At 44.2% G+C, this 23317-nt stretch overlaps 1 protein-coding gene across 1 annotated transcript in view; it reads right to left on the bottom strand.

Annotated features, from left to right (window-relative positions):
- Eps8 (epidermal growth factor receptor pathway substrate 8) overlaps positions 1-23317 on the bottom strand; it is a 98382-nt gene that overhangs the window by 2600 nt on the left and 72465 nt on the right. Inside the window, 6 exon segments of the mRNA XM_041632983.1 lie at positions 1562-1691; positions 2735-2915; positions 10808-10940; positions 10942-11031; positions 20077-20220; positions 21167-21275. Of these exon segments, the coding sequence (XP_041488917.1) occupies positions 1562-1691; positions 2735-2915; positions 10808-10940; positions 10942-11031; positions 20077-20220; positions 21167-21275 (787 nt within the window).

Raw genomic sequence — 23317 nt, forward strand, 5'->3', positions numbered from 1 at the left:
GGGAAGGCAAACATAGTAACAGGATGTCCCGGAAAGAAGGGATCCAGAAACATTAAGGATACAGAATTTTCTAATGTACCCCCAACAAGCAATTTATACATTCTCAACAAGATTGAAAAGTATAATGGTAAGAAAACAGCTTTAGGGAACACATAATCCTTATTCATACTCTACATACGAAAAGCAATCATTAAACTCAAATATAAAACCTTCCAGATCAATGTTGTAGAAGAGAATTCTCAGCAAAATGGAATTTCGCTTGATGGGGAATGGTCACAGGATTATACACACGAAACTTTTATCCTGAGTTATTTAACTGTTTAATTTACATGATATACCTGCTAGGGATAATTAGCTATCAGTTTCATATTGAATCCTGTATCCTTTTATTTGAGGCCAACTATAATTTTCACAAAACTATTAACTCTTACAGAGCCATCTTTGAAGAGGGCAGCTTGAATACCTCCTGCAAAATAGACATCCATTCACTCCTCAGCTGCTATGCAGACAGCTTTGACTGACACTTCCTGCAGCTGTATACTTTCCTTTCCCTTGGATTTATTTTATTTATGTGTGTGCGTGCATGCGTGTGTGTGTGCGTGTGTGTGTATTATATTTGCATGTGGAGTGTTCACACACAGGTCTGCCTGTGAGTACTCAGGGTCCAGAATAGCTGGCAGATCCCTCAGCACTGGGGTCAGAAGTATTTGTGGGATGTTTGCCTGATTAAGTGGATGCTGGGATTGGAACCCTGGTCCTTATAGTTGCACGGGTCCTCTTAGCCGCTTAGCTTTCTCCCCACCCCACAGCTACCCATTTTTAATATCCTTTCTTAGCATTCCTGATGATTCTGTAGACGGACAACTAGGCTTGGGAAATGCACCCACAACTTTGGTTTGTTGGAGAAAGGATCCTGGGAGCTCCGGCAGTCCTTGAACTCACTATACAGCTAAGGCTATCCTTGAGCTAAGATTTTCTGCCTCTACCTCCCAAGAGCTGGCTTATAGATGCACCACCACCATGCGTAGCTTGGGTTTTATGTATTTTTATTTTTCCTTTGTCCAGTTCCTGAAGCTGGTGTTACGGATGGGTATGTGTGACCTTTTGTAGGTCCTGAGAACAGAACTCAGGCTCTCCATAAAAGCAGGGCATGTTCTTAACAGTAGGGTCACCTTTCTAGCACCCCACAACTAGGGTTTTATTTATTCATTGTACTGACATTTCTGAAGTAAATAAAAATAAGAAAAATAGTACTTGCTTCCCAGACAGTTACTCAATTCATGTATGAATTTGCTTTCTATTAGCAAATTTGAAGTTTTTATAGAAGCCCATGCAATAAAATGAGAACATTGTGCTCAGAAATAAATCTCTAGTTAGCCTGAAAGATAATCTTTTTGAAAACAGTTACCTATGGTATCTAGTGGCAGAGAAGGAAAACCTGAGACAAATTTAATTCATCTTTTCAGTGAGGAGAAATTGACCAATATGGACACGAACACTGGCTCCAGTTCTCACTCTCCAAAGCCGACAAAACACCACCAGCTCTGTTCACCGCTCTTACCTCCAAAGCAGCTTTCTGAACAGTGATTTGGCTAAAGACTCTGGCACCTTCGGGGCAGACGGACCTCAGCTCATCTTTATTGAGGGAGAAGAGTTGTGCTCCATTTAACACCCCGAGGCTATTGACAGTCCTGAAATACAGAGCGTGAGGAAGTTAGCAGAGGGCTGCAAATGCCTGAAAGAGAAAAGCGGCTGCTTCTTCTATCATCCTGCTTCAAGCTTTTCGTTGTGAGCTTTGCTTTAACAGCTAAACCATCTCTCCAGCTCGCCTGTCTGTCTGTCTGTCTAGCCATCCATCATTTATCTATCTGTTTTTTCCCTTGAGTGTTCACTTGATTTCACTTCTGAGGCAGGGCTTCAAGTAGCCCAGGCTGGTTTAGAACTCTGCAAGTAGCTCAGGTTGACTGCAGGTCCTCCACCCCCACCTCCCAAGTGCTGGGATGACAGGCACACTATCACCGTGTGTTCTATATCCTTAAAGGCACTGCAGTGCTGAGACAAGGAATACCAAGGACGTCCTTAGCTGCTACCCAGAAGTTCCTTTCACATAAAATGACTGGTGACCAAGTATCTAAAAGGATGCGGTGGGGTTTCTAAATCATGGACTCCCTTAGGCTTCTCTTTCCTGTTCCTAAGAGCAACGGAGCACTTTCTCGTAACATGGCAACTAACAACTGAGCTTTGCTGTCAAATATGCCAAGGGAGCGAGTTTCTAAATTAAGATCCCTCAGGCATGTACTGTTCAAACATTTCATGGTACCAAACATCCACAGAACTTCTACAGACTTTTAGATCAGTGGTATATAAAGCGGTGAAGATACCTCTGATTGACAGCCCTGAGACACAAGAAGTCTTACATCACACATCCCATGTGATATGGTCCTGCATAACATCATCTTACCCTGTGTAACTGATAAGAAAGAATCAAATGCCTACATCCCTCCTAGCTGGTAACAACTGCCCAAGATACTGGTGAGGAAAATAAACTATCAGCTTGAAGACGCACCAGAATCAACCTCGTCCCTTTCCCCAGTTCTACCTTCTTCTTTGCTTTTAAACAGTTAGCCGCTATTTCCTGAATACAGGGAAAAGTATGCCACCTAAGCTTTGACAACTTGAAGAGTCGGGGTGGCATGGAAGGGACCCAGCTGCGAAGGAGGCATGGGACACTCACACAGGGTTGAATCCTTTCGACTGCAGCCAGGTCTTGACTTCCTCCGGGGTGGAGTCGTAAGTGATATTGATCACCGGCACATTCTGCCGCGGCACATGGAACTTCCTCTGTGCGGCGCTGCGCCCGATGGTGAGCCTCTGGAAGAGTTCATCCTGCACCTCTTCCATCTGAGACTTTCTTCCTGAACGCCGGAAGGGAGCACACATAGTCAAAGATCTCTGCCATGATATCCCCGGGTTCCTGCCATCCCCCCTCACCTGTACCTCGGCCCTTTTCTTTGCTCAGGGGTCTCCACAGGCTGCGCCTGCACCTGCTCAGTTGCATGAGGGACAACAGTGGAACACCTCCTGTTTGGTTATTGATCAGGATCCCTGCTAGGCTGCCATGTCCCCAATGATCATTCTACACAGCCTTAAATCAGTGAGATCTCATCTGGGGACTTGTCTAGACATCCTTCTGGGGGCAAAGATGGTGGTGGTCAAGGGAGAAGGCTGCTGTCGTATTGCACCAGGTCGACACTTGGAACTCAAGACACATCGTACAGTGCCCATGCAAGCTTCCCAGAACAGATTGAGACCATATAGAATCATCCCTTCTCGGGTGGTTATTTAACGCCTATGGCTTATTCTGCAGACCTCCAACCTAGTTTTCATCCTCACCCTCATGACCTCACTTCCTACCTTAGGAATAAAATAGAGTCTATAAAAGAGAGCCCCCAAAATCGCACAGTGGGTTCCTGGCTCAAAAATAAGTGAAGAATAATCTGCACAGGTTTCTCCAATGGTTCTTCCTGCCGATACCTGTTCCTGTAGACTGGCTTCCTCTCTATCATACTGGTGAGCTATGCCCCTTCCCAGCCTGCACTCCTCAGGCCAGCCCCTCCCTGTGCACTAGACCCTGTGTTCAAGGCCTATTCTAACCCTTGGAGGTAATTTATCTCCTACTTATCCTGTGCCTTATCCATTTCCCTCTTTCCTGCTTCATTTCACCCCCACACAGAGACATTCCTCATTTAGTCGTCTCTCTCTTTTGGATTTTCCTCCCAGCTGCCCCCCACTTCTCTGCTCCCTTGTAATCAGGAATCCATGAGAACAAGCCACGTATGAGCATCACTCATCCCAGTTCCCCTCTTCTTTTTAAGGATCACTGCTTATTCCCCCCCCCCCCCACTGCCCTTGAACTCCAGGAGCCAGTTCCTTCCCAGCTGCCACCCCCTTCCACCCAATGCCTGTGCCACGTGGTTCTGCCCAAGTGCTTCCTCCCAAAAGCCATGGAATCTCTCTGCTCTCTGGTTGCCTCTGTGTCTCTGCCTTTGTTCTCAGTCTCCACACTATCTGAATCTTCTCGCTTGTTGGAACACTGGAGAAACACCGCAGAGCCCAGACCGGGAACCTCTTCCTGGCCTGCTCCCCCCTCATCAACCATCCTTGTACCTCATCTTGGATCATGTTAAATCTGATGATACAGAATTAGTTCCCCAGTCCTGAATGATTCAGAAGTAGAAATCACTATTTTTTTTAAATACGTTCATTTGCTGCCCACATTCAAGTGTCCACAGTGTACATCAAAGGGAACTTGTCCAAACCCAAATTTGTCATCTCCTCAAGGTTCCAAGTTCCTCAAGTTTACTAGCTTTCTTTCTTTTACACTTCTTCACCATTTCATCTTTCTGCTTTGTCTCAGAATCACCCTGTGTTTCCCTCTGACCTTTATTATACAGGGTCTACAATAAACCCCATTAATTCCCCACTTCAAAATGTACCCCAAGTCCTACTTCATTCTGTCATTTGTGTCCAGCTGGATCCTGAAGCCTCTGTCCCCATCATCTATATCACCCTTCTCTCTTTACCCTCGGCTAATAGACCCATTGCAATGGTTCATTCACAGCCTGCAGCTCCAGGGCTCCCAGGCACTGCTAGTCATGGTGCTGCCTGACCTCTGCCTCTCAGAGGAGAAGATTGTTCTCTCCTCTAGATCACTACCCTAGCTGAAGTGGTGTTGTTTCCTTGGTGTCTCCGAAGATATTGGCCATTCTAGACTTTTTTGCCCGGTAACACCACCACCACCTCCACCACCACCTCCACCACCACATCCACGAGGCTCCTTTATTGATTCCTTCAGATTCTTCGGTCCTATTTCAAGTTGTGATTTCTTCCCCAGGGCATTTCCGATCCATACAACTATGTCTGCCTCCAAACTCTTGACCACTCTATCAGTCTCCATCAAGACAGTTATTCCTTTGCCTGCCCTCTCATTGAAATGTCAGCCTGCTGACAAAAATGATCCCCCTCTGCCTCCCATGCTCCCGCACCCAGCATGGAACAGGGATCCAACAGATGTGAATGCGGCAGGGTGGGGCATGTTCTGACCTTTCCTCTGAGACCCTGACAACCACCATGTTACAGCCATCACGCCATAACCAGGTCAGGAAACGGAGAACAAAGAGAGATGATCTAAGCAACACTGTCAATTAGAGGGAGAAATCAGCTAGAACCAGATGGTCTGAGTTTCAGCCCAGGTCAGCTCTATACTCAGATCACCTCTGACGATCTTTCCCACCATCCTTCACTCCTAGCCATGTGCTTATGAATGAGCATGGCATTATGAGAAAAATGGCAAGGAAATGAAATTATATCTCTATGTATCAAAAAAATACATGTGTGCACTTTTAGGTATATTGTTATTGTTTTCAAGAACTCAGAACTGATATGATAATCCAATTAACTAATTACCTTGGCAGGTGGCAATGACCTGGTCGCTGAGGGAACTGTTTATGTCATTCAGAGAAGGTGTTTGGTGTCTTAGGAAAGTGAACTGTGAAATAATTAGCGTTAATGGAGTCTAATCTGTACTAGGGTCTTGAGTATGCAGGAAACATTTCTAATTAGTTTATTCTTTGACAATTTCTTCTATGTACACAGTATATTCTGCTCATATTCATCCCTCTACCCTCTCCTTCCTAATCGTTACCCTCCCCCACTCCTGTAGTCACTCTGCCTCTAGGTCTTGTTATTTTGTGTTTGCTCTGTGCCCCATTGGGTTTACCTAGGACCACTCACGTGGGCTTGAGGTGAAGCTAGCCCCTGGAGCACTGGTAACTCAGCGGTGGTTACAGCTCTAAAGACAAAGACTTCGTGTCTCCCGTCAGCCATTGGCTGCCACAGCCTCTTGGAAAGAGGATCCCTTCCCCAAATAGGGGAAGAAGAAGTTAATTAAGAAAGAGCAAAAGAAAAATGCAGGAAGAAAGAAGGGAAAGGACACTGTCGATGGATATAAATAAAACAGCGCCTGCATTTCTGTAGCTGTTTTAAATCACCGAGGATGCTGGCATGCAGGAAATAGGTCTGCCTCAAAGCAAAAAAGAAAACACCACTCCACTGAAATACCACTACACCTTCTTATCCACCGAAGAGGCCACAAGTACATGTGGCCTTCCTCGGGGCATTACAGAGAAACCTCTTTCTAGAATGCTCCGGGGTTTTGGTTTCCACTTTCAAAGCTTTCTCCTAACAACAAAGCAGATGAGCATCACACCCCTTCCCACAGTGACAGTTCTGATTACAAAAGATTGAGCTCAAGCCAAAGGGCTCGGATGTCAAAGGACCGAGGAAGAAACGAGAGAGCAAACTAACAAGTGGGCACCTTCAAAAGCAGCAAGAGGGGATGCTCTCTGGATCTTTGACAAACTAATCTGGACGGCTTACGAGATGCCTGGCTCCACCCACCTCCAAGCAGCTCGTCTAAACAATGCTCCACTGCAGCAAAGGTGGCTTCACTCCTGCAGTGTGTATGTGAGATGCGTGTGTGTGATGTGTGTGTTGCATGTGTATGTGCGTATGATGCCTGTGTGTGACATGCCTGTGTGATGCCTGTGTGTGCCATGCCTGTGTGATGCCTGTGTGCAATACATGTGTGCTATACATGTGCACGTGATGTGTGCATGTGATACATGTATTGTGTAATGTGTGTGTACAAGTGTGTGATGCATGCCTGTGATGTGTGTGTTGCATGTGTATGTGCGTATGATGCCTGTGTGTGACATGCCTGTGTGATGCCTGTGTGTGTCATGCCTGTGTGATGCATGTGTGCAATACATGTGTGCTATACATGTGCACGTGATGAGTGCATGTGATACATGTATTGTGTAATGTGTGTGTACAAGTGTGTGATGCATGCCTGTGATGTGTGTGTTGCATGTGTATGTGCGTATGGTGCCTGTGTGTGTCATGCTTGTATGTGTCATGCCTGTGTGTGAGATGTGGTTGTGATGCATGTGCATGTGATGTGTGCATGTGATGCATGTGTGTTGCATATCTGTGATGTGTGTGCATGTGTGCGATGCATGCATGTGTGTGTGTGTGTGAGATGCATGTGAACTTGGTTGTGCTGTGTACCCTGTATGCTCCTATGCAGGGCAAGAGCCAGATGTCTTCTCGATTCACTTCTCAAGTTACATTTTCAGACAGGGTCTCACTGAACCTGGCACTTGCCGTTGTGGCTGGCTGGCTAGCGAGCTGAGGATCTGCCTGTCTCTGCCTGAGTGAAGCTAATGACCACGCCTGGCTCCAGCACGTGGGTGCTGGAGCTCAAACTCAGGCCTTCACATTGCACAGAAGATGCTCTACCCAAATGCACTTCCCACCCTTTGCTGAAATTTAAAACAGACATTTGACATCACAGCCTTGTCTATGGCCATGATATCTGCATAAGTTCCCACTTCCTCGGCCTTTTCATTTTATTTTTATCAGAAGTTTGGGGAACAAACAAAGAATGTCGTGGCAAGGAGCTTATTTTGAGAGAAACATGGACCTCAAAATGCACACAGTTATGCCATCTGCTAAATGACCATGAGAAAGCCCTGGCCTTTGTTCAGAAAAAAAAAAAAAAACAAAACAAAACAAAAAAAAACCCACTGCTCCAAAAATATACTATCAGGAAATTCATTTTATACAAAGAAATAAATTAATTTAATGCCAACCTATTCTCTCGCACTCTGGAGATATCTTTTAAAGGGATTTTACACGAGCAATTATGTTAAGGAAACAAGCCCATACGCTAATTTGGGGAGTGTTTCTATTCTACAGACCCTGTGACCTTTTCACGTATGAAAAGCAGATTTGATTATGATGAGTCTCAATTATCAGGAGAGTACACTCATGTAAAAGAATGCAAACTATGCTTCTTCCCCACAAGGTTCTTGCGTTTCTTTAAGTGGGACAAAGAACAAGCCATTCCAGGCCATGTGTTGTTCCAGAAGGGGACTGGGAGCCTCTGAACTCTGACCCCAGGCCTGGAACAGACTGCCACTGTGTCAGAGATCATGGTCCTGATGTGTCACACAGAGATGTGTGCAAACTTGTGGGAAGGAGAAAAGAACAGTTGTTTCTCAGAGGGAATGTTCCCCAGGGAAATAAAATATATTCATAGAACTTTCCCATCTGAAAACTCTTTCTCTGGTATCTGAGAAAAACAAGCATCCCTCTAAAAGCGCACACATATATTGAAAAATTTAGTAGCATATTTAATTGGTTAAACACCTTTCCACACTCATAAACAGCTATTTCTGATAACGAATTGGTTGTTTTTCCAAACTTTTATTTTCGTTTTATTATATTTTCCATGTATTTATTTATTGGTGTGTATGTGTATGTGCATATATGTGCATGTGTGTGTGTCTGTGTGTGTGTGCATAGGTAGGACAACACAAGGGAGTTGGTTCTCTCTTTTTTGCCATGTAGGTCCCAGGGATTAAACTCAGGTCAGGCTTCGTGGCAAGCACCTTTTTCTATCGCATCATTTTGCTGGCCCCTCTGTATTATTCTAATGAAGTCAAACATGACTAAAAAGGTGATCTGAATCACTCATATTTCAGAGAGAAAATCATGCACATAATAGACTGGCAGTTATCCCATCTCACCACTATTTTCACAAGCAGCTATGACTCTTGTGGGGACATGGCAGTGACAATTTAGGAATGTAGTCTGAACTGGAGCCTCTGGCTATGACATCAGCTATGAGATTAATAGCTGGATACAGCTACATGGATATCAGAGCTGCGGTTCTGCAGCCAGACTAAGTTGCAGGTCATTCCTGTTCTGACAACATTAATAGTATGGGAGGGAATGGAAATAGGTTGATCATTTATAGGAAAAGTAATTTTATAAAGAGAGAAAAGTCCAGACCCTCGGGAGGGGCAGTGAGACAAAAGGGTCGATCTGTTTTCCACACGGCATGTCCACTTTCTATGAAGCCTCAGATACAGGAAATGGCTTCTTGGTTTTGACTTTCCAAGTTTTCTGTAACGAGTTACTGTCGGGCGAACTGACTTGCAATGCCTTATAAACATAGTTAGACCTGAAGCGGATATGTATAATATACAAAGTAGAGCAAAAACTCTCAGAATGACCTTCAGCTTCCAAAGTAACTACAATAGCAACGAAGTAGACAAAGTGAAGTTATCATGTCTTTCATTTTGCTTATCTTACTGTAGTTCTCAAAGAAACCATTCTCAAAAAGATCCTGTTTTAATTAGTGAAAATATGAAGTTCAAGTTACATGAAATCTGTGTTGGAAGCAAATAGAAGGCAATGCTGGTGGGTGTGTATGTTAATGTGATTGTGTATGTGCCTAAGCTGACCTGGGGGGGGGGGGGGCACCTCCAGTGCAAAGAAATCCACCAATGCAGCGAGAACCAGACTTCTATCTAAGGGGAAATGAAGACACACGTGCTTTCTGTGGGTAACCTAAGGAAAAAGGGACACACACACACCCTTTCCTGATGGTGACCCTCGCTTATACTTCAACTTAGTCTTTTTCTTGACAATCTCTCTTACATATATCCATTTCTTCCCTGTTCAGATGCATATTCCAATATTCAGGGACAACATGACCACACATCTTTCTTTTGCATCCATTTCTCCTCTTTGTCTCTTTTCTAGACGGCCTCATCTTCGTGGCCTCCACACGGTTACAAATCTCCACATGGCCACAGCTACACAGTAGCTCTTCCACACATCTCTCTCTCTCTCTCTCTCTCTCTCTCTCTCTCTCTCTCTCTCTCATACTTCTGCTAGGTCATTCATTCATTCTCCGCTCACTGACTCTTCCTCGTTCACTCTCTCACCCTCTTCTTCATCATTCCCATGTCTCCCTCCCACAGCAGCCTTCTCTCAACATGGCTGTTCCTGCTTTGCCGCCTGTGCTCTTGGCTCCTTACACTGCTGCCTTCTGCCTTTCGCTCTACTGTCTGCTTTTAGCCCTGCTCCTCACAGTCAGACTCTGGACAATTCTACGTTACATTTTCAGGGCCCAACCCATACTCCTAACACATGTAAAGTCACGTAGTTTCTCTCAGGCTATAGGAATGTGGCAACGAGCCGAACAGTGAGCAAGTGGCCTTGCACGTAGCTCTAAGCTGGTGATGGTTCTCAGGGAAACACTAGGGAGCAGACAGAGGGAGATGGGACCGATGAGGAGATGACAATGACAGTAGCAGACATTTCCTGACTGCTTACACTGGTCAAAATCAATCCCAGTTTTCAAGCTCTACACCGCTGACATTTCCAATTGCTTGCACGATGCGGGATATTGGCGAACACCCTGACTTCTGCTTAGATGTCAGTAGCTTGTGACAGCCAAGAAAACAAAACATTCCTCAGGGAGAGGGAGACTGAGCAACCCCACACACCTCCATCCCCCACCCCCACTAAATACTTTGCATGTATTATCGCAAATCTTCACACTAGTCCTAGGAAATGCGGCTTCTGTTTTCCCTCACTTTCTACATGCTAAAATACAGATCATTAAAGCCTTGAAATATGCAGGTAGGAAGTAACGCTCATGAATCAGTCCAACATGTCTGGTTGGAGCAAGTCTACATTCAGTGGCCATGACACAGGAGATGAGTACAGACACATGCCTTAGAGGGCTGCGAAAATGAGCTGCTTCTCAGAGACACTTAGAGATTAAGAAGTCAGGAGGAACTATCCATGAAGTATAAGTGACACTTATTTACCTCTAACAACATTTAATACAAGCAGACCTAGTGAACTGGGTTGGCCCCGGGCAACTTACGGTCCACTGGGAGTTGTTTGTATCGCTGGCTGTCTCGCACGATGCTGCTCCCACTCTCGCTGGAGCTGCTGTTCTGACGGGTGACATTTGCTGGAACCTTGGGCACAGGAACAGGTGCTGGTGCCGAGGGGGGGAAGGGGGACTGGAACAGGTGCTGGCGTGGGAGGGGGTGATGGGGCAGAAGGAGTCTCGGCTGATCTTGGACCATACTCCATCCTTTGTTTCTACAAAAAGACAACAGTTAACTTGAAATATGTATGTGTGGTTAAATATATATATGAATATATATGAATGAGTGTGTGTGTGTGTGTGCGCGCATGTGTACGAACTTAGACTGGAAAATGAAGTACAAATTGACAGGCTATCACTGGATATTTATTTGTAAAGTTACCTGTGCCTTTCCCTCATATATATGCATACTTTTAATCCAATATGATATCGCCTTTATTAAAACCATCTCTTAAATACTCTATTGTTTGTTCAAAGCCAGAGTGTGAGTTTCACGAGAAGCTCAAACCAGGAGGGAATAATATCATAATACAGGTCAAGAAAAAATAAATAAAAATAAAAAAATATAGGCAAGAAAACTAAGTTTGGGCTTGCACTTACAAAAAATGAGGCTCTATTTCACATTTTAAACGAATAATCATTTCAACGGAGTTGAAAATCACGAACATTAAGCATCACCCACTCCTGGTTTTTAAGGTAGGCTACAGTCAAAGGACTTTAACTCTGCTGTTTCCGAGGAGATTTGAGAGGAGCAAGGTGTTAACTTGAGACTAAAGGAGCTGGGCTTTAGAATAAGCACGTGTGGGCTGCTGTTAGTAATGTTTGCATGGCCCTTTCTATCACTGTCTTACTGGTAATTCACTCACATTAGAAATTTCCATTATTGAATGGGAATACATAGGGTGGATGATTTTAAGGATAAAGGCACAATCAGTCCTTCAGGCTGGGGGGAAGATCCATGGTAGAGCATTTGCCTTACATGCAGAAGGCTCTAACTCCACCCTTGGGCCCACAAAAAAAGAAAAGAGCAAGGGGAAATGGAGTAGGAGGGGAGGGGAGGGGGAAAGGCGTGTGCATGAGGATTCATATTTTAAAAAGAAGATGTAACTACACAAGTAGGGCTATGATAAAACAGTATCTGTGTGTATTTCCTATTCAACACAATATCTAAGGCTTTAACCATAGATAACATGATTAAGTAACAGGTAACTTCAGGTAAGAGACTCTGAGGTCTCGATTGGCACATCTTTGCAGAGCCAAAGATGCAAAGCCATGATGGAAGTGAAGTTTCAATACTGCGCCAGCACAATTCCAACTAACACTGAAGCTCGGCACATAACATGCAAGAGCGAACCTTCTGGAAATCTGGATCTTGCGTTAAGACAGTATTTACTTTTCACTTCTAAATTGGCCCAAATACAAGACAACCCTGATTTTGAAGCAAGTCCTCCCAGATTTCCACAGAGATTGGAACCAGAGAAACACACACCACACACTATTTTAAAATTAAATCGTCACTCACAAACAACACACTGACCGTCAGGGTGCCTTCCCAGGAAGAGACTTCATAGACGTGGGAAGCTTCGTGGGAAGGGGCCCTTGCCTGTGCTGCTGTTTCTCCAGGGCTGCGGCTCACACAACAGCCAGCAGTAAGGATGGGAGGGGTCCATGTGCGAAAGGGCACAACACTGAAAGAGGGCTAGACCGTGCTGCCCCATAGTGAGGGGAGGAAGAGCCGGAGGTGGGGAAGCCACAAAATTTAGCATGAGAGGAACGGATTTTTGCTTTTCCCAGCACCCAGTCCTAGAGATGCTCCTCATATATTCAGTAATAATGTCAGAAAGCATTGCTGTATTACTATAAACCCCATAAGATATTTCTCTTATATTTGGGCCAAAGAATATCTAAAGCAATCAAACATAGCAAACACCACCAAAAGCACTACTTAGCACACGCCAAAGCCACTTAATATACAAGCCTGTCCTTTAAAGGTTTGATGAAATCATGTCAATGTCTCCAAAATGTCAGAATTTAAATGATTGTTTTTAAAGCTTATGCCAAAAAAAAAAAGCTACAAGCTCCGAGTGCCACAATATGATTCATTTTTTTCTGCTTCCATAAAAACAAGAACAGCTAGTGTTTTTCTGTCTGTGGAATCATTCTCTGAGAAGCTCCAAACACCGTGACAGAGTCATAGTGAAGCCCAGAGACGGGCTCACCATGTGTTCGGGTCTCAGGTCATTCACCCTCTTCTGCTGCACAGGGCGACAGTACCAACAGACCTCACTCAACAACAGGTTGAAAACTTGGGCCCCCATGGAAACGTCCATATAAAGACATTTTTCATGTGTTCGGCCAGTTATGTTTGCTTGCATATTTCCCTCTCCACTTAGTCTCTTCTGCCTGCCTCATGCCTTCGACCTCTGACAGGAAGGGGTAAAGAGGAACAGACCCCCTAACCCTGCGACTCATTCTGAAAGTCACCCAGGCAGTGCTGATCCCTGGCTCCTCTGTCCTGAGCCCCTCACATCAGCTCTGCTCCTCTCTATCTGCTGCCCACGCCTGCTCTTCCTTCACATTCCTGCTCTCGGCTCTTCCTGTTTGGAGGCACAGACCCAGTGACTCCCACACCTCAAGCCATGGAAGACCTTCTTGGGCATGGCTCGTTTGGAACCTTTTTTTCCTGCCCCAAGGAGGCCGAGGCTCGGACCCTATAAGAGGCCTTGGTCTGGGCCTTTCCCAGGAACCACTCCTGACGTCCTGCATCTCCACAGACCCCTCAGGTTGTGGCAGCCGCATCATCGGGTGTAGACCCACTTCTGTGTAACACCGTCACTTCCTGAGTCCCAACCACCCTCTTTCACGAACACCCGCTGAGCTCCACTATAAACAAAGTATCCTGTGTGCTTCTCTGAAGGAAGTCAGAGTGCCTCATCAGAAATGTACTTTCCTACTGACAGGTAAGCTAAAGTGAGTCACTTTTCTTCAGTAACCAAAACGGAGTGAAAATTCTGGAGCACTAAAGTGATTAGAGGTGAATGCTGGATTCCTGCAGCGTCCTGCTTCAGAGAGGAGATTATGCAAGTAAAAGCCAACCCAGCCGTTGGCAGAGAACTGTTCTTAAAGCGCTGTCCTACGCTGAGTTGTACTTTTCCCCCTTTAAATTTGGCCTCTCCGAAATTCTGCCATGAAAACAGCACAGCTGGACTATTTGGAGGGTGTTAAGTCTAGAAACTGAATCCAAAAAAATAAAAATTACAGGAAGAAGAATTGCCAGGAGGGAACGGAGATGAGTTACCTCTGACAGCTCGCCAAGTAATTGCTATTAGGGATGGAGCAAATCACATTAAATGAGAAAATTAACACGGGAGATGGAATTGAAAGAATATCAATTATAATTCACGCCAACGAACAGAAAACATGAACAGGCTGTTTTTTGACAGCAAAATTACCTACCCACAAGTCAGCAGCAAAGGAGCTCGGAAATACATAATTAATCCCCACACCTCTTTACCCATCTTCCAGCTCAGCACTCAGAGACAGAACACCCCGGTAAGCACTCAGAGCATTGGAGCCTTTTGTGCAGAGTATGATAGGTTCATTTTATTCACAGCTTATAAAGGACACACTCAGAGTCAAACATACAACCACAGCGAGATTGTGGTTACAGGATTGGGGTGGTAGGCACAGAAGATGGGGGGAGGGGTGCAGGTCCTATGACAGGAAGCAGTGAATGTGTGGTGTGAGCAGAAACCAAATGCGCAGTAGGAGGGTCGTTCTCAATAACCGGGCACTGGAATCAGGTTTGCTAACTGAGCAGGCAACGGTTTCTCTTGTTGCGGGGAGCAGGTAGGTGTGTAAAATGATATGTTCATTCTATTACTTTTGTGATAATTTTACCTTATTGTGTGTGTATTTTTAACATCGTTTACGTATGTATGCACGTATATGTACATATACATGTGTGTATGTATGCAAAATAGCCATTCTCGTTTAAGAACCCTGCCTCTAACCAATGGGTCCCCTGATGGGCCTCTATAAATAATTCAGAACAACTTGTAAGCATATGAATTAAAAGGAAGCTGGCCTGGCTGAAGAACGTGAGCGATGTTAGCAAGATGCCATTTTCTGTCCAGCAGTTATTCCAGCATCTGGGCTGAGTTTTGACAAGGCATGGATGAGACGGGCTAAAATCAATACTACTGTTGGTAGTTTGATAGTCACCTCTAGAGAATATTCCCACTTTCAGTTCCAGGCTCTTTGAACAGATCCATAGAAGAGAAGAAAATTTGATGACACATAGCCAGACTTCTAGTTCACAGCCAAGCCCATGGGGACTGAGAAAAATAAAATTCTTTCTGTAAAGGCACACAGCTTGTGACAGAACCAAGGCCAGAATAAAGACCAAACAGCACTAAGAGTGGACGGTGGAGTCATCAGCTTCAGCATGGCTGGACAGCTGTCGTTATTTCCCCCCTTGGTGGAGTAAGAAAAACTACAGAAATAACAAACAGAGAAACTCAACACTTAACAAGACACAGAAGCATTCTTTAGCCCAGCTGTGGTAGTATCAGAATAAGAATGGGGAGGAAGTCATTTCTGCTCCTCACACAGCAGGGATCCATGGGAAGAAGTCTATCCATGAGATGGCCAGTGCTAGCCTGGGAACCAAGTAAAAAAAAAATATTGAAAAACTTTCCCTGGCTGTAGATTCTGGATGAAAAGAAAGCACCTGGGGGCCATCTGTGACCCAGACAAGAGACCACAAAGCTCAGGTGAGTTCTACATTTTAACAGAAAGCCAGGCCACTTTTCTGTGTCCATCAAAAAGTATTCACTCCCCTCTCTGGTGGCTTCACTGAAACACACACACACACACACACACACACACACACACACGGCATCATACACCATGTCACACACATACACCATCATACACATACACCATTATACACACACGGCATCATACACATACACCATCACACACGCACACACAATCATACACATACATCATCACACACACACAATCATACACATACACCATAACACACACACACATAATCATACACATACACCATCACACACACACACCATCATACACATACACCATCACACACACACATACACACACATCATCATACACATACACCACACACACACCATCATACACATACACCACCACACACACACACACAATCATACACACACGGCACCATACACATATACCCTTACACACACACATCATCATCATCATCATATACATACACCACCACACACACACACACAAAATCATACACAAACACCATCACACACACACATACACACACATCATCATACACCACCACACACACACCATCATACACATACACCACCACACACACACACACAATCATACACACACACCATCACATACACACACACCATCATACACATACACCATCACACACACATCATCATACACATACACCATCACACACACACATACACATACACACTTTTGTAAATTCTCCATCACATGTCTTTCTCTTGGATTTTTAAAATGCTGCCAAAGCCATGGGGAGGAATCTGTCTTGAGAGAGCTGCTAAAAATTATTCCAAATGTGAGGATTATCAAATCACCTAGACTCCCAGGGACTTCAGGTGACAATTCAACACCTGGTACTTGCTGTTTCAGGTGTGAGGACCCCTGCTGTCAGAACAGTATCCCAGACAAAGATGTGCACCAACAGACAAGCACTGCTGCCGTTGGGCCACGAGGGACTGCTCCCCAGAGTCCTTCCGGACCAGAAACAGAATGGAAAAAGATGAGAAGCAGGACTGCATCCATTTAAAAACACCGAGTGAGCCAGCGATGCTGAATAGCAGCAGTTAACGTCCAATTCCCGTTTCCTGAGACTCACAGAATGCCCACTTTGCCAGCCCATTGTATCACATGCACAGTTTTCTAAAGTACTGCAAAAACGAAAGGACATATGAAATGCAATTGATAGACTCATTGGGTGGGGCGGGGAAGGAATCATTCTAAGCCGTGTTCAGAGCTCGTGTCCCTTCGAGTTCTTAGTCAATAGAACCCTGCTAAAACAAAAAGAGATGGTGACATTTCCAGAACCCTCCCTGGAATAACGAGAGTAGATCAGGGCACCAGCTCTGGATCCACATGGCTGGGTCCCAGGCCTGGCTTCATACTACTGTACAACTCGGAACCTCTTATTTCTCCTGTGCTCAAGTTGGCTACGTGATATGTACCTACATCATTGGGTTGTTGTGAGATTTCAATGAGACATATGTGTGGAGAGCTCAAAGAATTCCGGGCTCAGACTGACAGCTTGATTGATGACTCAGCAGGTATCATGCTGTGACGTAGCACACAAGGCACACACTATAGTCCAGGCTGAACCAGAACTCATTTTGTAGTATAGACTGGCCTCAAATTCCAGAAATCCTCCTGCTCCCTCCTCTCAGGTGTAAGGATGATGGTTATGAGGCATCAAATCTCCCTCTACTTCAGAAGTTTGATATGAGTGTGTGGAAGGGGAAAGAGATCTGTAGGGTGTCATGGAAGTCACTGCTCTTCAAAGAGCTGCCTGTACCAAGGACATGGTGAAGCAACAGGTGACCTGGAGACAGGTGTGCTGCTGGCTTCTGCATAGGAACCACAGAGTGTTGGCCTTTCTATCACTCTTCTTACCAACAGCAAGATGCATGCATCCATGACTGAAGCATGGCAAGGAGAGGAAGACACGAACTAAAAGCTACTCGAGTTCTGCACAGTGAGGGCCTGAGCATCCCTGGACTCTACCAACACGTGGGAGGGACCTTGTCATTCTGCAGGGAGTGCCGGTTTTCTCAGATAAAGGAGTCTGTGATACAGTCACAGAGATAGACAGCGGGTGGGATATGCTTCTGAGGGTTTTTCTTTCCCATCCTACTCCACTCTTTTCAGAACGATTACAAGTTCATGAAGAACAGGAATCTCTTGAGAGAAGCAGGGATGTCACAGGGGTTAAAGAGATTTGGTGGAGGGGAAGAGGAGACGGGGCAGAAGGAAAAGGAGGGAGAAGGGAGGAAGAGAGCACACACCCACAAGCACCCTTAAACACACATTTCTGCACTGAGCCTGTGGGAACAGCCAAAACATGCAACCTTCCGCCGCGGACACAAATCTCTCCTTACACAGTTTCAGCACAGACTCCTGGTACATGTGAACATTTAGAAAACAAATTCGTCACTGTGCCAAAGTTGACAAAAATGTGAGACGAGGGTCTGTGAAAGAACAGAGTCAGGGAGGGTGGCTGTTGTGTTCTCTCTAAGGACTGTTTTTGCCCGTGGAGTGTACTAATCATTTGGGTTCGTTGTAGCCAGAGGCAGGCTTGAAATGGGAAAGTCAACACACAATTCGTCCCAGGAGTCACAGCTGAGGGAAAAGGCAAGCCCAAAGTTGGGAAGGAATGGGAGTCTGACTCCTCTCAGGGAGTCCCTAATGGGGACAGATACTCGGAATACACATTATTTGCAAGTTCAGTTAGGTCACCTTATTTTTTAGTTTAATCTGCTCCTAGGAATCATGGATACAAGCAAAATTCAATCTGAGCAATTTTTTTAATGCAGACTCAGAAACTTTTGGGTCTGTTTTTCCGTGTGGTCGAAGGACAGCCCTTTGTAAACACCTTATCAGTAGTTAGAATGTTGGAAAATCCTGGCTTCTCGAAGGGCAGGTATTTCAGACACACATTTCAAGCATCTATGACCTCACTGTTAAGAATAAGATCAAAAGCCTTCCACGAGAGAAAGCAGGGGACTGGCACGCATCCTCTGGAGAGAGGCCTTACATCACCGATAGACAACCACATCTCACACGTAGAAAAGGAGGAACTTACGCAAAGGAAGAGGAATGGAAAATCAAGTTAGAAAAGTCACTGCAAAAATCCATGGGAAACACAGCAAACCATACCTTGAATAATTCAAATTCCTTCTTTGGCATCAAAAGCTAATGACAAATGATTGACATAAGTAAGGACATATGCCATGTCAGCACAGGGAAAAAAAAAACAGAACAAAAAAACAAAACAAGATACCGAGCACAGGAAACAGACTTCTACCGCCATCACTTTACACGGCGACAACATACAGAAAAACACCAATGTTTTGTCTTCTTTTTCCTGTTTCTTTTTTGAGTCAGAGAATCGTACTCTGTTAGCCCAAGATGACATCACAGTCCTGATGATCCAGCTTCTGTCCCCCCAGATCTGGGAAGATGGAATGTGTCTCCACACCAAAGGATAAGAATTCTTTATATTAAGTGTTTGCTTGGCTCATGGCTTCTGATAAGGTCAAATTTCTCTGGGAAGGGACATGGATCTACTGGAGGCTGAGTGTCAGAAGGAATTCCAAGTGGTCAGAGAACTCAGTGTGGTAGCCAAGATAATGAACTCCACTCAAAGCCTGGACGCTTGACCAACTTACACATGGCCAACAACGAACTGCTTTACAGTACATCCATGAAGCTACTACACAAACCAGGGATGCTAACGAAATCATAATAAATATGGAGCCAGAAATGGTGTTTTTCTCAAAACTGAAAATTATAAGGCTTTTCCCCTAAGGCATGGGAACGAAGTCATGGGGTTCAGAGGTTATACTGACACAGGCCATCCTTTCTCTTAAGACCTCACTCGAGAGTGCCAGCTCAAGGGAATACACCTGCCAAAATGGATAAACTGCAGGCAACTAAAACCCTGAAATGGGGTGTGTGCAAGCTTCGGGTAGTCTTCAGTGTCATTGGGAAGAACCTGTCCTACTTCACCTACGTCATAGATACACTTAACCTTAATAGAAAGACAGGGAAAACACCGTGATGCCAGGATACATCCATGTATGAGCTAAGGCAGGCTGAGTGTGAACTGGAGGCTGCCAGACACTGGACATTTAATAGACCCTGAAGGTCAAGGCTTTAATAGATAGAATTCTACCCTTCAGCTGGTCTTGTGCCACATCAATGGGCAAAGAGAAAAAATTATGTTTGTTAGAGATATTACAAATAGGTATAAAAAAGCATTCAGAGGAGTGGTAACTTATTGCTGGGTAATGAGCAGGAAATGAGTCAGAAAACACGCATAATTCTCAATTGTCTCCCCATGTGACACTTTGGTTGCTCTCAGAAATATAACCAATTCAATCTCAAAGTGGTTAATATACAAAGGGCACTTAATTGCTGTTCATGGAAATCTGTAAACATTAACTTTTGCCCAGACCCCAAGTTACCTGTATGGTATGTGTATATGGGGGGTCAGCACGTCCCACGCCGGATTCTGGGGGTCTCACGACATCCAGAATGTTATTTGGCACAAACCCAGAGTCTCCACTGGCATTCCGAACTTTCCACCATTGCTTCCTGTCATCAAGTATCTGTCAGTATGCAAGGACGAGAAAAGCAGTTTCGGTAAGAAAACCCACTCACGGGCAAATTCAAATCTTTTTCTCAATTTTAACCAAGAAAATTCTTTTTACTTCAGATAATGAACTGAGTATGAACATATGAGTGACTGAATTTTTTTGTTTGTTTGTTTTTGTTTTTGGAGACAGGGTTTCTCTGTGTTGCTTTGGAACCTGTCCTGGAACTAGCTTTTGTAGACCAGGCTGACCTTGAACTCACAGAGATCAGTCTGTCTCTGCCTCCTGAGTGCTGGGATGACTGAAATTCTTAGGAATTACATAAAGACTTACAATTATTGATATTTCCGTAAAATAGTTACTATGACAAATCTAATCCAAATATATACTTTGTCCTCAAAATGTACCTGCATCATTTGAGGTACTCAAAGGGCAATAAGATGCCCACTCTGGAGGGTTCTATTATTTCCATTTGTGGGACAGAAAAGGAAAATATGAGAACTATTTTTAACAAAAAGCTTTGGATGTATTAGGAAATGTGCTCTAAACTATAACCTAAGAAACACTACCCTCAATGTGATTACCAATTGCGTGATGCTGTATGCAAAAATGCTCAGAGAAAGAGGAAATGTTTTCTTTGCTCAAACTGTCATGATTCCTCTGCACTGAATTTATGACTAGCCTTGGTTCCAAACTGAATGAATCCCAAAGAAAGGGAGGGCAACAAGGCCAGCCAAGAAACTAACTTCCCTCTTCCACAGTGTTCTAGGTCTCTCTTACTTGAATGCACAGCACTGTTATGGTATCAGATAAACTAAGTAGCTAATACTTCTAGAGAGATACAGGTGCCCAGGATGGATTGTGCACAGAGAGACAAGTTCTTGGTCTCAGCACAGAGACATATTAGAAGAACACAGAAAATTTACTTTCTTAGGGTAATAAAAGGGTGAGAATCAATTACCTCTAAGACTTCATCCTTCTGAACCGTGAGCTCGCTGCTGTTCCTTGCCCTGAACTCATACTTGGATTTGGCGTATTTCTTGGTTTGTGTTTTGACGGACTCATAATTTCTATAAAAAGAAAAGAACTCTGTAATTCTACTGGTTTTTCTGAAGCCTAAGTACAGAAGTAAACATGAAGGCCAGTCCAACTCTTTCAAAATATGAGAATTGAAAGGAACCGTCGAGTTCTTACAAACTGGAGCTGCAGAGATGGTTCAAGTCAAAGAGGGCACTGCTCTTGCAAAGGCTTGAGTTCCATTCACCGTGCCCATCTTGGGGGCTCACAACTACCTGCAACTCCAACTTGAGGGGATCTTATATCTTCTGGCCTCTGTCTGGCACACATGCAGGGGTGGGTGGACATGCACACATGAAGAAATGGTTTTTTGTTTCTTTTTTGTTTGTTTGTTTTGGTTTTTTTTTAGAACAAACTATTGCTCAAAGGAAAATGATGCAAAATTCCAAGGCTAGTTGGTACTGTGCCAAATCTAGACTACCCCTGGGAGCTGTCTGTTACACATACATAGTCACGCCAGGCATGGGGTTCTATGCCTAGAATCCCAGCGGGTGAGAGGCGGAGGCAAGGGGATCAGGAGTTCAGTGTCATCCTGGACTACACGTCAAGTCTGAGGCCATCCTGACTATGTGAGATTCCATCTCAGAAGGAATGAAGAAAGCTTGCATGCGGAAGACTTCTGATGGTCAGCGTATGGAGCGTGAAAGGAACAGAATGAACGTGTGAAATTAGCAGCCCGAAGAAAACGCCCACAGTAGAACTTCAGTTAAATGTTGATCTCACTCACTCAAGCAACATTTCATAAACAACTAAACGCACTAAAAATTATGTTTAGGGACCATTTTTAAAGAAACCTTTGCTCGGTTGCCAAAAGTACAGGGGAAGGGATCCCTCAAGTATACAGCCAGCAACCTTCTCAAGCAAAGAGAAAAACACAATTTTATATTGCCATAGGCTTTTTATATTATAATAACTGAAGTATGGGCCCAATTTCTTAAAACCACATTTTCTTTGAAAACCAAATACTACTTCCAATAATCCAGCATTAACAGATTTAATAATGTACTTAACATTACCTTCTTACATGAACAACAAAACTTCATGCATTAAATAGTATTCTTATCTCCATCTCTGGCATAATGTTTCAACAATAAAATAATAATGCTGTCTGAATGATTTTATTCCCGACTTCCTCCAATCACATTTTTACGTTTCCTCACAAGCCTCTGTGTAAAACCAACAGGCGCAGGCCAAAGATGGTCATCACGCGGATTGCTGGCATGCTGCGCCACAGCTGGGCCCTCGAGTCCAGGTGTGTAAAGACAGGGCGACCCTTCCTCAGAGAGATACACTGTCTCTCCATTGTCATTCCATGGTGTGTAGAGACAGGGTGACCCTTCCTCAGAGAGCTACATTGTCTCTCCTCAGTCATTCCATGGTGTGTAAAGACAGGGCGACCCTTCCTCAGAGAGCTACATTGTCTCTCCTCAGTCATTCCATGGTGTGTAGAGACAGGGTGACCCTTCCTCAGAGAGATACATTGTCTCTCCTCAGTCATTCCATGGTGTGTAGAGACAGGGCGACCCTTCCTCAGAGAGCTACATTGTCAATCCTCGGTCATCCCTTCAGATGGGGAACCAGAGCAAAGGAAGTCTTCTGAGCTGTGTCAATAACCAGCCATTTTCAATATATTAAAATAAAAAGTGAAATTATGCCACTAATCATTCTGCATTACACATTTTTGTTTTATTTTTAAGCTAAGGTCTCATACTGTAGCGCAGGGTGGTTCAGAAGTCATTGTTTTGCACAGACAGGCCTCGAACTCATTGGGGTCCCTTGTTTTAGACTCCTGAGTGCTGAGATTACACGAACCGAAACCTGGCTTGTTATTAATATGTTATTCTTGGATTCTATATCCCTACCTCTACTGTGATAGTTTTACTGCTAGCTAACTTATATATTAATATTATATTAACATTAGATACATTCTCTTGACACTTATATGTTATATACTTATATATTAACTTACATATTTATAATGTACTGATCCTTAAAGTTACATATTTATAACTAACTTATATATTTATATTATATA

The sequence above is a fragment of the Microtus oregoni genome, unplaced genomic scaffold (assembly GCF_018167655.1).
Source record: "Microtus oregoni isolate MIOR12 unplaced genomic scaffold, Mior012 000002F_ref0000024, whole genome shotgun sequence".
Lineage (NCBI taxonomy): Eukaryota > Metazoa > Chordata > Mammalia > Rodentia > Cricetidae > Microtus > Microtus oregoni.